At 39.1% G+C, this 13,756-nt stretch overlaps 1 protein-coding gene across 1 annotated transcript in view; it reads left to right on the forward strand.

The window, feature by feature from the left end:
- si:ch211-250c4.3 (uncharacterized protein LOC100535981 homolog) overlaps positions 1–12,246 on the forward strand; it is a 30,148-nt gene extending 17,902 nt beyond the window's left edge. The window contains exons 3-7 of the mRNA XM_058652164.1: positions 2,856–3,015; positions 5,985–6,112; positions 7,242–7,366; positions 9,014–9,118; positions 10,440–12,246. Coding sequence (XP_058508147.1) covers positions 2,856–3,015; positions 5,985–6,112; positions 7,242–7,366; positions 9,014–9,110 — 510 coding nt within the window. The 3' untranslated portion in view covers positions 9,111–9,118; positions 10,440–12,246. The remainder of the gene's footprint in view (positions 1–2,855; positions 3,016–5,984; positions 6,113–7,241; positions 7,367–9,013; positions 9,119–10,439) is intronic.
- The last annotated feature ends 1,510 nt before the right edge of the window (positions 12,247–13,756 follow it).

The following is a 13,756-nucleotide window of genomic DNA, read 5'->3' on the forward strand; positions in this document are numbered from 1 at the left end:
CCAGAGAAGTCCGCGACTTCAAAGCTTTTTAAAAAAAAACCAAGCCAAAGAGAAAGAGAAGAAAGAGAAGGATCAACGTCACGACTCGTAAAAACACCCATATCAACTGCATAAATCATTACATCAATCATAACAGCTTTAAAAATAGCTCTAGCTGCAGTTTATTACATGAGTTACAGTCATGTTTAATACTGTAGACTGTCTCTTAAAGTAAATATGTCATCATCAAAGCTGCACATGTCTGAATGTGTTGGACCACACCAGCCGTTCTCACGTCTTAATCCCTGCTGTGAGTTTCTCCCCAACGTGACGCGACAGTGACACATGAAAAGAAGGGAAAGAAAAGCGAACTGAATTACCGTCTGAATGAACCTTTCAGTGACATCAGCTCCACAGTCACAGCTGGAAACAGGACAAAACAACAGCTCTGAAAGTCCACTGCAGTGCGGTTAAACCTGCCTTGTGATCAGAACCCAAGGCTACTCAAGTCTGCGATATATAAATAATAATATATTTGCTTTTTATCTCACTGTTTAACAGCTTTTCCATGTGGAAACTTAAGTTTCTGTCGTTCTGTAAACTGCTCGCTCCCCTTCACCAAACTCCATAGAGAAAATCATCGATTTTACATCACAGCTCACAGGAGTTGTTGATCCACTTCTACTTTTATACAAGTGTTATTTTGTGTCTTCGGTGTGAAAACCTTTGTTTGGATTTACCTCAGTGGCACAAAGTGACCACACGAGGCAGCAGTGGACCTGTAGCTCCTGTGTCAACATGAGCTAAAATCGCTGATTTTCTCTATGGAATTTGGTATGGGAGAGAGAGTGGTTTTACAAAGCATAGTTTTCAAACAGAAAATGTCCGTCTAAATGTGAAATAAAGTCTCAGACATATTCTTAAGGTATCGTAGACTCTATCAAGCATCAATTATATTAGTGGATGATTTTGTTGGGTGGCTAAAATCTTGGTTTTCCTTGAAGATTGGGCCTCAAAGAACAAGAAATATCCCTCTAAGTGCACGAAATAACTAGAAAATTAATCAGACAAAGACAGAGTTAATCAAAAACTCAAATATCTGCTAACATAGGGTGTTCACAAATAAGAAAACACCTGCAATTCTCTTATTATTATTATTATTATTATTATTATTATTAATAATAATAATAATAATAATAATAATAATAATAATAATAATGCATTTAATTCATAAAGTTCTTGACATGGCCGTAAAAAAATTTAAAAAACAATATGGCAGATGATCTTAATTTCGGTGTCAAATAAAGACATAATCTTTTATAATTTAGATTCATTGACACAAAAAGCTGTGCTTCCACCCGTCGCTTCAGCAGTAGAAAAAAAACAAAACCCCTGGAATCTGTGAGGCGTTTGTGGTCCTGAAAAATCTGGAGGTTTAACAAAAACAAATCTGATGAACCGTGACTTTGCCACGGCGTCGTCCTCCCCCGATGATCCTGAAGAATACAAATGAACGGTTGTTATGTAAGAAAGCTGTGCTGATATCAGGAGGGGAAACGTGTGTGTGTGTGTGTGTGTGTGTGTTGACGTAGAGGCCCTGTACTCCGCTGCCTCCACAGTAGGGAAAAGGTAAAAGAGGTGAAACGTAGGCAGAAAAGAGAAGGAGGAATGTTTTGACAGAAATTAGGACGACTTTCTATGTTTTTCTCCTGTATCAGTGGGTGAACGACAGTATAAACATTATTCCATTCAGTGGGAACACACGTGTTGCGTATATTTTGCGCAGGTGATGTCATAACACTCACACTCACGTGTTTTACGCGTTACGTATCCATCTATAAATGCAAGAAATGTCTGTCTCCTGATCACGTAACTGTCAGATAGTTTGACTGACAGGCTTCAAACTTGGCAGGTGACTCGCTCGGGGCACCACTGTGTGGAGTTCCAACTTTGACGCTGTTTGGATAAGAAATGCAAGAGAAATTGGTAAAAATGTGACAGATCACTAAATATTACTGAAACAGCCACTTTCACCGTTTCTCACACACAGCGATGATTGAATCATTCCCATCTGTCTTTATTTGTCATTTTTTAATTACATTACATCATCATTTCAATAGCTTTATCAAAGCGAGATGTAAAAAAAAATAAAATAAACTGAACGTTTGTTGTGAAATTGTAACAGTGACAGATTCAAACAAAAATACACAAAAACAGCCACTGCCCTATTTACCTTTAAATAAGCATATATCTTTTTTTATATAGTTAAAAGACTTCGATTATCCTTTGTTCTACAAGTAGGTGGCGCTAATTCACCTGCCAGTATGTGACGTCTTCATAAGAAGGAGAGTTTGTCTTCATTCGCCCCAACAAGTTTTTCAACAGATAAATTTAATAAAATTTAAGAAAGTTTAGATATTTTCTTTCCTTATATGAAAGACTGAAATAAGGAATGGTTAAAGATTTTCCATCAAATAGTGATTAAAAACAACAGAGAATGACAGTTCCATAATGATGATGTTATGAGGGTCACACATTGGAGCAGTGAATTGTTGCCTTACCAGTTTGTATCCTGGTTTGACCGTTAACGCGTGAATGTGGGTTTTCTCCAGGTTCTGAGGTTTCTTCCCACAGTCCAAAACCACACAGAGGTTAATTGTACGCTCACACTTGAGAGTGAATGGTTGTTTTGTCTCTCTTTGTTGGCACCGGGCCACATGTCCAGGGTCTGACCCCGCCCTTTCGCCCTATGTCGGCTACGATTGGCTCCAGCTCCCCATGACCCTCAAGTAGAGGATTAAGAGGTAGAAAATAGAGGGATGGATAATGTAATACTTAACTGATGGTTTGTTTTTATCATCTTTGTCGTCATGTAGGAGTTTGTCCAGCAGCAGTGCATCTGTGGAGCTGCCAGTCTCGTCCTCCAGCCCGTTCAGAAGAGACTCTCCAGGAGTGAATATCCGTCCCTGAACGGGACGCTCTCTGACCTGTCCACCATCCCCGAGGTCACCCAGCATCCTCTCATACCAACCACAGGTACAGTAATGCTCATATCATCATCCTCTTGTTGTGTTCATATCTTGAAGGGATCTTCAGGAGTTAGATGAAGGAAACTGAACTTGGTTGAATGAAGCTAAAGAGGTTTCTTGTCTCATCAAAGAGTTTTCTTCAGTTCTGAAGATGGATTCGGGTTAGGAGAACCTAGGTCCAAGGATGTCCATGTACTTGGACAAGGTTTTCATGCTCTTCACTATTGTTGTTTGTCTACAGTTAGAAGCAGAGATGTTTTGTTTTTCTGTCTTCTGATTGGCCAACAAGGCTTTAGAGTTACAGTTATATCTGCTGACTTTTGACTGGATTTAACAGCAGGTTTTTATGCAAATGAAGATGTTTTTGAGGACTAAGTGCATGCGGAAAAAACAAAGGACGAACATTTCTGTTTTCAAAGTCCTTTGGCCTTAGTTTGAAAACTGGAACTGCATTTTCGTCTGGACATCCACACCGGGACCTTAAAATTGATTCTGATCAGTTTTAAATCAGCTGTAAACCAGAAAAATGTCCACCAACACGTCGTCAATCTCATTCAGAATGTTTTTGTAAAAGCAATTTCAAAATGAAAACGTAGCAGTGTGGACATAGCCACAGATTCAGTTTCTCTGAGTCCAACCTGAAGGTCACTGAAACCACCCTTTAATTAACACTTGGCGTTTAATTGCTGGTCGGATCAGCAGTTAATAACCTGCTCAGGTGGGATGTGTCAACAAACACACACACGCACACAACCTAACACATTCATTTCAGTGTTGACATGAATCTAAGAGGCTCTGTACGCAGGCAGCGCTCGTGTTTCACAACCTGAACCTGGATCAGCCCCCACGTGTTTTCCTTGTTATCAGATCCACGCTCCAGGTGACGCTGCTAAATGTTATCATTACAGCTGTGTTTTGCCTAAAAGGTGACCAACAGCTCAGTGGTCCCTCGGAGGGGAAAGATGGAATTATGACCGGAGTGGGACCTGGGCGGAATTCCTGGCATCCTGACGGGAACACAGAATGTCCCGTGGACTCTGGAATGCCTCGGTTCTTCCTCTGATGGACAGGAAACGGGATCTGGAAGAGAGGCTTAGGAGTAAGGGGAGAAGAGGGGCCCTGGTGAGGTGCAGTGGAGAGGGGAGTTCTGCTTAGGCTTGAATGTGCTGCAGAGATTTAAGCTGCCATATGCCATCCTCAGATGGTTTGGGTTGTTTCCATAGAAACAGGTGGATATTTCAGATTGAAAAACAGGATTAAGGGTGTTTCTGTTGTGTTTTTTGGATCGGGGTTTGGGTTTAGAGTGACTGTTCCTTTTTAAAGTTGGGGGGTGAAAGTTCATTTTCGAACTCTGAAAACATGTTTTACTTAAAAATGAACAGCCTTAAAGTGCATCAGACCTTCTGAAGGGATTACTCTTTGATCCAGAATAAGACAGTGATGTTGTCGTTCTCAGAACTGGTTTTAAGAACTTAACTTAAACTTTTGGGGTGAAAAAGGACGACAAAAGCTGCCGACTCACCTGTTAACAATCAGTGTTCAACCTCATGTGATTAATAGTAAGTTTAATAATAAATAATAAATGTCTTGATTGTGTTTGCAGTCTCGGCTTTATTTTGGTACTCACCTTTACCACTTCCTGTTCCTGTTCTTGGCCTTTGTTTGGTTTTTCCCGCCATTTACCTGACCACGCCCCCTGTAGTTTCCACCCAGTCAACCTGTGTATTTATAGGGGTGGATTTTGCCTTTTGCCCTTCCTGTATTTGTTTGCCAGGTTTTTGACCACTTGCTCTCTGGATTACTGTTTGGACTTTGTTGTGTACATGGCAGAGGTGAAGGTAGGGATGAACAGAAACCAAACCAAAAAAAAGGAAAAGCATCAAACCTTTTTGTTTGCTTTGGTTAACACGTGTTGAAAAGTCTGCGCGTTCATGCCTGAACCCTGTTTGAGTGAAACTGGCTTCCTGGATTGAAGAGGGTCAAGACCTTTTTTTGGTTACGAGAATGATTGAGAGTTCATCACTGTCACCAAACAGCTGTACACTGCTGGTCACACAACAACAACAACAACAACAACAACAAAAGCAAAGTTATTCACATAGCACCTTTAAAAAAAAAACAAAAAAAAAACACACACACACATTTATTAAAAAGAACAGAGTCAAATCATTCAGAAACACCAAATTTCAAAAGACAAATGAAACCAGAAAGACAAAAAGTAAAAGAAGTGAATAAAAAATAACTAAAACAAAGTTTAAAAGGGCTCATTTCAAATATATCTGCTACTAAATCTTAGTATAACTGAGCTTTTTCCAACAGGAAATAAAGTTTGAGTCTCTTTGTAAACCTCTCACGCTTCCTGCACCAAAGTCCATAGAGAAAACTAATGATTTTACATCACGTCACTCAGGAGTTGTTGATCCACTGCTGTCTCTGTCTGTGAGTTTAATTGTGTTATTTTGTGAGTTTGGTTTTAGAAATACTTTGTTTGGATTAACTTCAGTGACAGAAACCTGTCGAACGAGGCAGCGGCAGAGCAGCAGCTCCTGTGTGCCAGCGAGCTTCAATCGCTGATTTTCTCTATGGACTTTGGTGTGGGGGAGTCAGCAGTTTACAAACTTAAAAAAAAGGCTGTCTAATGATAAGATAAAGTTTTTATGATACTGTAAACTTAAGCTATTGTAGATTTTATTATTAAATGAGCTTTTTAAGTGTCTTTTTCTGTCCCCACTGCCTGTCTTTTGCCACTTCTCAGCAAAGTGAGTGAACAGAGCTCAGTCAGCTGGACGGAAAATGCAGAATAACGTATCAGCACCTTCATCAACTCTTCTTCTAATGTCCTGATTTATCATTTTTAAGTGAACTGTACAACATTTCTGTCAAATGTGCCTCACCCTGTAAGCTAACTCTCCCACACACACACACACACACACACATTATTATTAACGCTGATGTTTGGTGTGATTTGTGTTTCAGACGTGAGCAGCGAGAGTTTGACATCGATCCCACTGTGGAGGAGAAGCCTGAACCGGAGGAGTTACACTGAGGGGGAGGTCCGCTGCCTCGGGGACAGCGCCGAGAGGCTCTCCTACCCCCAGCGAAGGGTGAGTCATGTGCACGTGCTGCAAGAGTAATGTTGTTTTGGTTTTTTATCATTTTTGTCTTCTTTTATGTATGAGGCAAAAAATCATGTTGTGGCGCCTGGACAATGCACTTTTTTTTAGTTTCTAATCTGCACCTGTTTCCCTGAAAAGCTGTGATTTTTAAACATTTCACACCATTCACACTGTTGTCCCATGGTTGTCGTCAACACCTGAGTTTGTTCTACGTCCCTGTTGTTACCCTCGGCTCCGAACTTCTACATTTTATAAGAATAACTACAAAAACGAAACTTAAAAACTCCCATAAATAGTCTTGACAGGAAGTAGCCGCACCCTTTGCAACAGATTGTCAAAAACTTAAAAGATAAATTGATGGAAGAAAAACACAAAAAAAACCTAATATTTGTTCAGATTTTACATCTTTTTCTTCTGTCTCTCTTTTTAATCGATTCCCAAACACTGGTTCAGGGCCCACAGATGGGTCGTGTCCATTTGATTAGAATAACAAAATAGAACATTATTTTATTCAAATTCCCCAAAACCTGCTTAAAAAGTGTTGCAATCTGGTCGAAGAAAAACACACAAAAACATAATATTTAGTCAGAACACTGGTTTGCGGCCCACATATGGGTCATGGGGGATTATTTGGGGTCCCCAAAAAAGATTTACTGAATTTTCCCAACCTTTTAATTCAGATTTATGCAAATATGTGTTAAATAACATGTATAAAATGGGAATGATTCATTTACCCATTCAAAAATCATGTAAGGAGTTACAGATAATGCTTTAAATTTCCCTTTTTACCCCACAGTAAATGTCCTAACTCTAGCAGTAAAACACTGTGGATCACTTTAGCACATGGTGCATTTAAGGTGTGTCCACGCCTATTTGTGCTAGTTTTACTGTGGAGGAAAAAAAACCAGTATCTGAACCAGGTGTGATGTTTTAAAGAGTTGTTGTCTCTGAGTGTGCGTTCATGTTATTGAAAAGAACGGCAGATGGATGCTGGACGTCCACAGATCACCTGTTTTCATCTACAACCTCAGATCTACTGAGACAGTAGCACCCACAGATAGCATTTGATTTCTGAGCTTGAGTTTTGTGTAAATTCTTCTGTGTCTCTCTTGTGTAGCAGAGTGAAAACCACACTTGGGGCCGAGTCAAAGACCTGGTGAGGAAAACTAAGTTAAGGAACCAGAGCAGCAGACTGGGACTCTCCTCTGCCTCGCTGAAGATGTCATGTCCACAACTCTACAGGTGACGTGGCGTCAAACACACTAATCATTACAACCATGAAAGTTTATTTTCTGCACTAAACCAGGACCTTTTATTTTTAAGTTATAGTTTATTTATTTAAATTGATAACAGTTGACATAGTTGTTTTTACTGATATCAAAACGATGTACAGTATATATATATTTTTAAAAGTATGTTTTCTTGTGTATTTCATCATAAAACAGCTTTTTACTGATCGACTTTAAACCGCGCGCTCTCCCACACCAAAGCCCATAGAGAAAATCACCATTTTTTGCTCACGCAGACACAGTAGCTGCTGCTCTGCTGCTGCCTCGTGTGGTGACTTTGTGCCACTGACGTGAATCTGAACAAAGGATTTCAAACACTGAAGTCCCAAAATAACTCTTGAAGTTGACGATGGAGGCAGCAGTGGATCAACAACTCGCTGTGTCTCTGTGATGTAAAATCGCTGTTTTTCTCTCTGGGCTTTGGTGTGAGAGAGTGAACACAAAAAGAAAATAAAGTGGCAATCATGTTGTCAGTATATCATAGACTTCAGCTGCTGTAGATTTTGTTACGTTTCTGAATCCATATGTTTTCTCTCCGGCTGCGTCACCGCCTCATTTTAGCCACACCTTTAAAACCTGAAGTGACCCTTTAAGCAGGCCGTGGCTCATTGTTATGGGGGTTTCCTGCAGTTTAAATATGTGGAATGATATCATGAGGACACACCCGACAGTTAGAGATAGATAGAGAGAGTCTATCTCTCTGATTCTGGATTCAATTACTCGTACTTTTCAGCTTGTATCATCATCATCCTCATCATCCTCATCATCCTCACACTGGGAACAGCTGTGAGCCAAAGAATATAAACGTCTCGTCTGAAACGCTTTGTTTGGAATTATGAAGCTGCCAATGGAAGAGGGAAAACACCAGTGAGGGATTAAACACGGCAGCTTTTATTAATCTGTTATTACCAAACCAAACAGAATCACATGAAAACAAACGCTGTCTTTTCATGTTTTTGTTTGTTTGTTTGTTTGTTTGTGTTGAAGCTCTTTTTTCCTCTTTACTGCATAAAAACCTTAAAAAAAAGAAGAAGGAATGTGAATAATTTAGCTGCAGTGAATAAAAGTCAGCATGAAAGTGAACGACAGCTCACAAAGACGGTGACAGTTTCCTGGAATCTTCATTTTTTGTGTGTTTTTGTGTGAGAGCAGGGAGTGAACTCTAGCTGCTCTTCGTCTCAGAGCTTTGTACAGTAGAGGAATCTGATCTGAGGAGGTGGAGAAGTCTTCTTCAGCCTCTCCCTCACGTCCTGACCGGGGTTTGGCAGCAGCTCAGAAGGACAGAGTGAGAGGAGGGTGTGTGTGGAGTCAGGACTGAGGTATGCCTGGAGGAGTGGGAGGGTTCCCCCTGTGGGTTTAAGCTCAGGCCTGGCGAGAGATATGGCAGCCGTCCAGCGTTCATTAAAAAACAAAACGGCCGCCTCCTGAGGAGCTCCTCGCCAACGTGGGAATAATGGACAATAAATGTTTTCTCTCAAACTCGAGGGCGCTGAGCTCAGCTCATCTCAGATGTCCTTCATAAATAAAAATATGAACTAAGTATTAACTGTCTCCTTGTCTCCTTGTCTCCTCTTCCTCCTCGTCTTCTTCTTCTCCACAGGCCTGATCTGGGACCAGTGGAACCTGCTGGAAGAAACAGGAACTCCATGATCGTCCTCGGTCACCAGAGTAAACTGGATTTCCCGTGGCTTCCGTAATAATCCAGGTAGCACAGATTATTCCGTATGTTACCCACACACTGAATATAGAAGTGAGTGTTTGTTGAGAAGCCACCAGGGGGCGACTGTCATTTACACATGTGCGAAGTATGACCACTCACAGCAGGTTCAGGGTTTTTAAATAAAATAATATAATTTAATGTAATGTACTTTATTTTGATAGTCCTCTACAACAACCCACAGGTGACCAAAGTGCTTTACAAAATAAAAGCTTTATTGAAACATTAAAAACAGACAAATTCATGAAAGATAAATCAAAGGAAGGAAAATGGCAATAACAATTATGATCAACATGATTTTTCAGCTTCTCAAATGTGAATATTTTTCAGTTTCTTTGCTCCATAAACCAAAGAAAAATCATTAGAAATGAATATTTTTGGTTTGTAGACAAAATAAAACATTTGAGAACATCTGAAGATTTCAATGTTTGGGAAACGTAGATCGAGATTTTTCAACGTTTTCTGACATTTTATGGACCAAACAACTAAGTGATTAATCAGAATATCCGTCTAATTTCAAAGCTCAAGGCGTCAAAAAGAGAAGATGAATAAATCAAATGTTTATCAATTTTCTAATATTTCAGCACAGTTCTTAAAGGGATAGTTCAGTTTTTTGTGAATTACTTCCACTTTACAAAAGGCTCATCTTGTAAAATCTACACCAGATTAAGTCTATGATATGTTAACAATGTGTTTGCTGCTTTATTTCACTATTTCACAGGCATTTCTGACTTTGTAAAAACTGCAGTATTTTAGTGATTTTAAAACGGGGATTTTAGCTCTCTTGGACACAGGAGTTGCTGCTTTACTTTAGTTAAATCCTAACAAAGGTTTTTAACCTCCAAAGTCACAAAGATAACACATTTGAATTTACTGATGAATGCAGCACTGGATCAGGAACTCCTGTGTGCTGTGATGTAAAATCTAAGATTTTCTCTGTGGGGTTTGGTGTGGAAGAGTGAGCCGTTTAAAAAATGGACACAAACTTCTTTTTTCCATCAGAAAATGTTGTTGACAAACAAATCTGCTGTAGAGTTGAATAGGTGAGGTTTCATTTTCTGCCATGAATTCACAGAAAGTGAAGTGTATCTTGCACAAACCACAGGTCAAATATCTAAAGTATGAGAATAAGTTCTGCAGCTTTATCTTTTTTTCCCTGACTGTAAACTCTGTTACTCCCTCGTCCTCGTCCTCGTCTCCACAGTTGTATAATTTACCATCTTGGCTCCTGCTGCGGTTCCTCCTCACACACGAGTGAGCAGAGGTTAATTCTCCTAACTCGACCTCTCACCTCTGTCTCCCCCCGCAGGTCAGAGTGAGACTGCAGTGACGCAGAGGTGACGACAGTTCTGCTGCTTCTGGTGAAGGTGGATGAGGATTAAATAATCTGGGACTATATTAAAACACCTGTATATTCTCTGTTAATACGTTTATTATTATATCTACTATTTATCATAGTCCACAAACCAAAATGATAATATTTGAATGATTTTTTTTTATTATATGGAACAAAGAAACAAGAAAATATTCATATTTAAGAAGCTGGAAAATCAGAAAACGTGTTAGAGACAGAGTTTTCCTGTAGTTGGCTGAATTTTCTTCATTTTCTTTTGTGTAAACGTGGTTTTGTAGAGTGTGAGACGTTGTGTAACAGCAGTCGTGTACGGATCGTACATCACGTTTACATACGAGCTGATGATAAGAGCTCATCTTGCGTAACATTACAAATACCACATACGATCACATGACCACGAGCAGCAGCAGCAGCAGCAGCTCCTCAGCTTAATCCCCGAGTTAATTTGGAGTGAAAATGGAAAACATCATTTATGGGATGGGTTTTATGATTCTTGACGTTTGGTTCCTCGTGTTACGGGGTAACCAGGCTCCTCTAGATTATTGTCTATTTTCCTCTAAATGTGAAAAATAATGAACAAAATTGACATGCCCCCCTGGTGGCTAACTTACTTACTTCCCGGACTTCACTTTTCATGGTTTATTAAAAGAAAAATAAATATAGTAGATGTGATCTTTAAAATCTTAAACTTGAGAATATATTGAAGAGCCATTTTGTCAAATGGGCGTAAGAATATTTAAAAACTCGATAGGCTACTTTTCAAACGTTTGTTTTTGTTTTTATTTAGGTTTTGTTTACGTCTTGTTCTGAGAGAAAGAGACGGAGAGAGAAAAATCTGACGTGTTTTGTTTAAAGGTCCAGTGTGTAAGATTTAGTGACCTCTAATGGTGAGACTGCAAACTGCAACAAATGGAGAATTCCACTTTTTTGCCAGTTTTCTCTTGGATTTGTGTGGGCGGGGCCAACGTTCTTCGTATTTAAGGAATTATTCGCACATTTAAAATATTTTTACCGACCGCGTACTTTCGTGTAATTTGTGCGAAATAGCGGCTGTTTTTTTCAGATTGTGGTCGATTTCCCCCGAGTTAATTTTCTGACGAATCCACAGCTCAGTGATGACGTACAGTCGACGTAAACAGTCAAAACACTTAACACAACATCGGAACAGCTAGATCGTGTTTGTTTGTTTCCTCGAACTCCGTTCTTTTTAATAAACAAGAACAATTTTAAAAAAACGATTATGATAGTTTGTTTGTTCTTGGGAAGGTTGCGTCGTAATTTGCGTCCACATTGGTAACAACGCTCTACGTGGGAATTTTGCGAATGAAAACAGCGTTGCAACATGTTTATGGATACAAAAATGTAACGTTACTATGTGTACGACTTATTTAATGCGATACAAATGAGACAAATGCGATTTAAAACGCTTAAATTCGCAGAGTGTTTTTACAGTTGATGTAAGTTTAAGGCTGCTACAAATTTACGAGTAGGAAATCCGACTTGTCGGGGCATTCCAGTTGAAACTTCCAAGTAGGAACCTCGGGAATACATCCCGTGGCCAAGTGGAAAGGGACCTTGACTTGTAACCGGAAGGTCGCCGGTTCAAATCCCACTAAGGGCTAGGGTACCCCTGAGCAAGGTACCCAACTCCCAATGCTCCCCGGGCGCTACTCAGTGTGGCAGCCCACTGCTCCTAAATCTAGGATGGGTCAAAATGCAGAGGAATGCTTTCCCTGAGGGGATTAATAAAATTAAACTTTAACTTTAAATTCCGAACGCACCACAAGATGGCCGCCTTTTATAAAGCAAGGCCCTTGCCTAATGTACTTATGAAAGTCTTAATTTAAGGCTACGAAAACAAACACATTTTATTTAAAAGCAATTTCACGCTCATACAAATATACTAATAGTTTGGATTTACAATTTTCTGCGAATAGACAAACTTCCTAAATGTTACACACTGGTCCTTTTTTAAAGATCAATTTTAGCGTAGGACTCGTCATGTTTGGAAATATGACTTGTACGTGATGAATAGAAAATGTCGTAACTCTTTTAAAGGTCATGATATTTGTTTGGACTCCAGACGTCAGAGACTTTATATAGTACATTATTCTATTTTACAGTTGCATGTATGTTTTACTATCATTCAGTTTAAAAAAAAGGGATGTGTTGTTAAATGAGAGTTTGTAAAGTGTGTGTAAATTAAAGCTGATGTCTGACAGCTGTATATGTTTTATATGTACGGCATCAATATTAAAATTTATTTTTCAAAAATAAAGGAAAAGAAAATACTTCTTGTGTTGTATGATATTGTTTTTATAGTGATTTGATATCTGATTAAGTCAAATTAGACCTTTTTTAAATAGATGCAAAGTGTAATTTAAAGCTACACATTTAACCATAATAAGGTTTTTTTTATGTTTCATATTTTATATTTATTTTATTTTATTTTACCTGATGTCAGTGCTGGATGTGATTGAAAAATTTAAATATTTGTTGAATTTAGCAAATGGGTATGTTAATTGGATTTGTTAAAAGTCACAGTTGGGCCACATAGTGAGGAAGTGGCTAGCACTGTTGTCTCACAGCAAGATGTATCCTGCGACCTGTCCAAGGAGTGACTCCGCCCTTCACTCTTGAAGTGACCCTGTGACCCTCATGTGTAAGTCACTGTTTGCACTTCTCCACGACTGGTAAGTACACAACGCAGCATCAAATCTAATCTCCTAATTTCATAACATAAATGTCTCTCATCTTTATTTTGGTACAGACTTTTGAGGAACCAGAACAAGTTTAAGTTCTGTTTTTTGGGGATTAAACATTTCTGAAATTACAAATTCTAGAGATTTTGATGAAAAACTATAATGCTGACTCAATTTAGAACACTTATGTATAATGGCTGACGGGGATTATATCATTACATCCTCTAAAATACGGCCACTTTATTCGGTACACCTGTTTGACTGCTTTCTAATGCAAATATCTCATCAGCATCAGGACATGAAAAGAGATGTGTAAGTTCAAAACTGAGCATCAGAATGAGGAATAAAGTTGAATTAATTGGCTTTTAATGACAATGAAACACACTCGTTGTGGTTCACAGAGAAAGATTTAAAAAAGACAAATATCCAGTGAGCAGGAGTTCTCTGAGAGAAAAATGACCTTTTTGATGGCAGTGGTCAGATGTGTTCAAGAGTTGCAGATCATGTCCTGTTTACCTAATAAAGTGGCCACTTTAGGAGACCTCTGTCTGTCCTGACTGAGGTTTTGTG

The sequence above is a fragment of the Solea solea genome, chromosome 15 (assembly GCF_958295425.1).
Source record: "Solea solea chromosome 15, fSolSol10.1, whole genome shotgun sequence".
NCBI classification, from domain to species: domain Eukaryota; kingdom Metazoa; phylum Chordata; class Actinopteri; order Pleuronectiformes; family Soleidae; genus Solea; species Solea solea.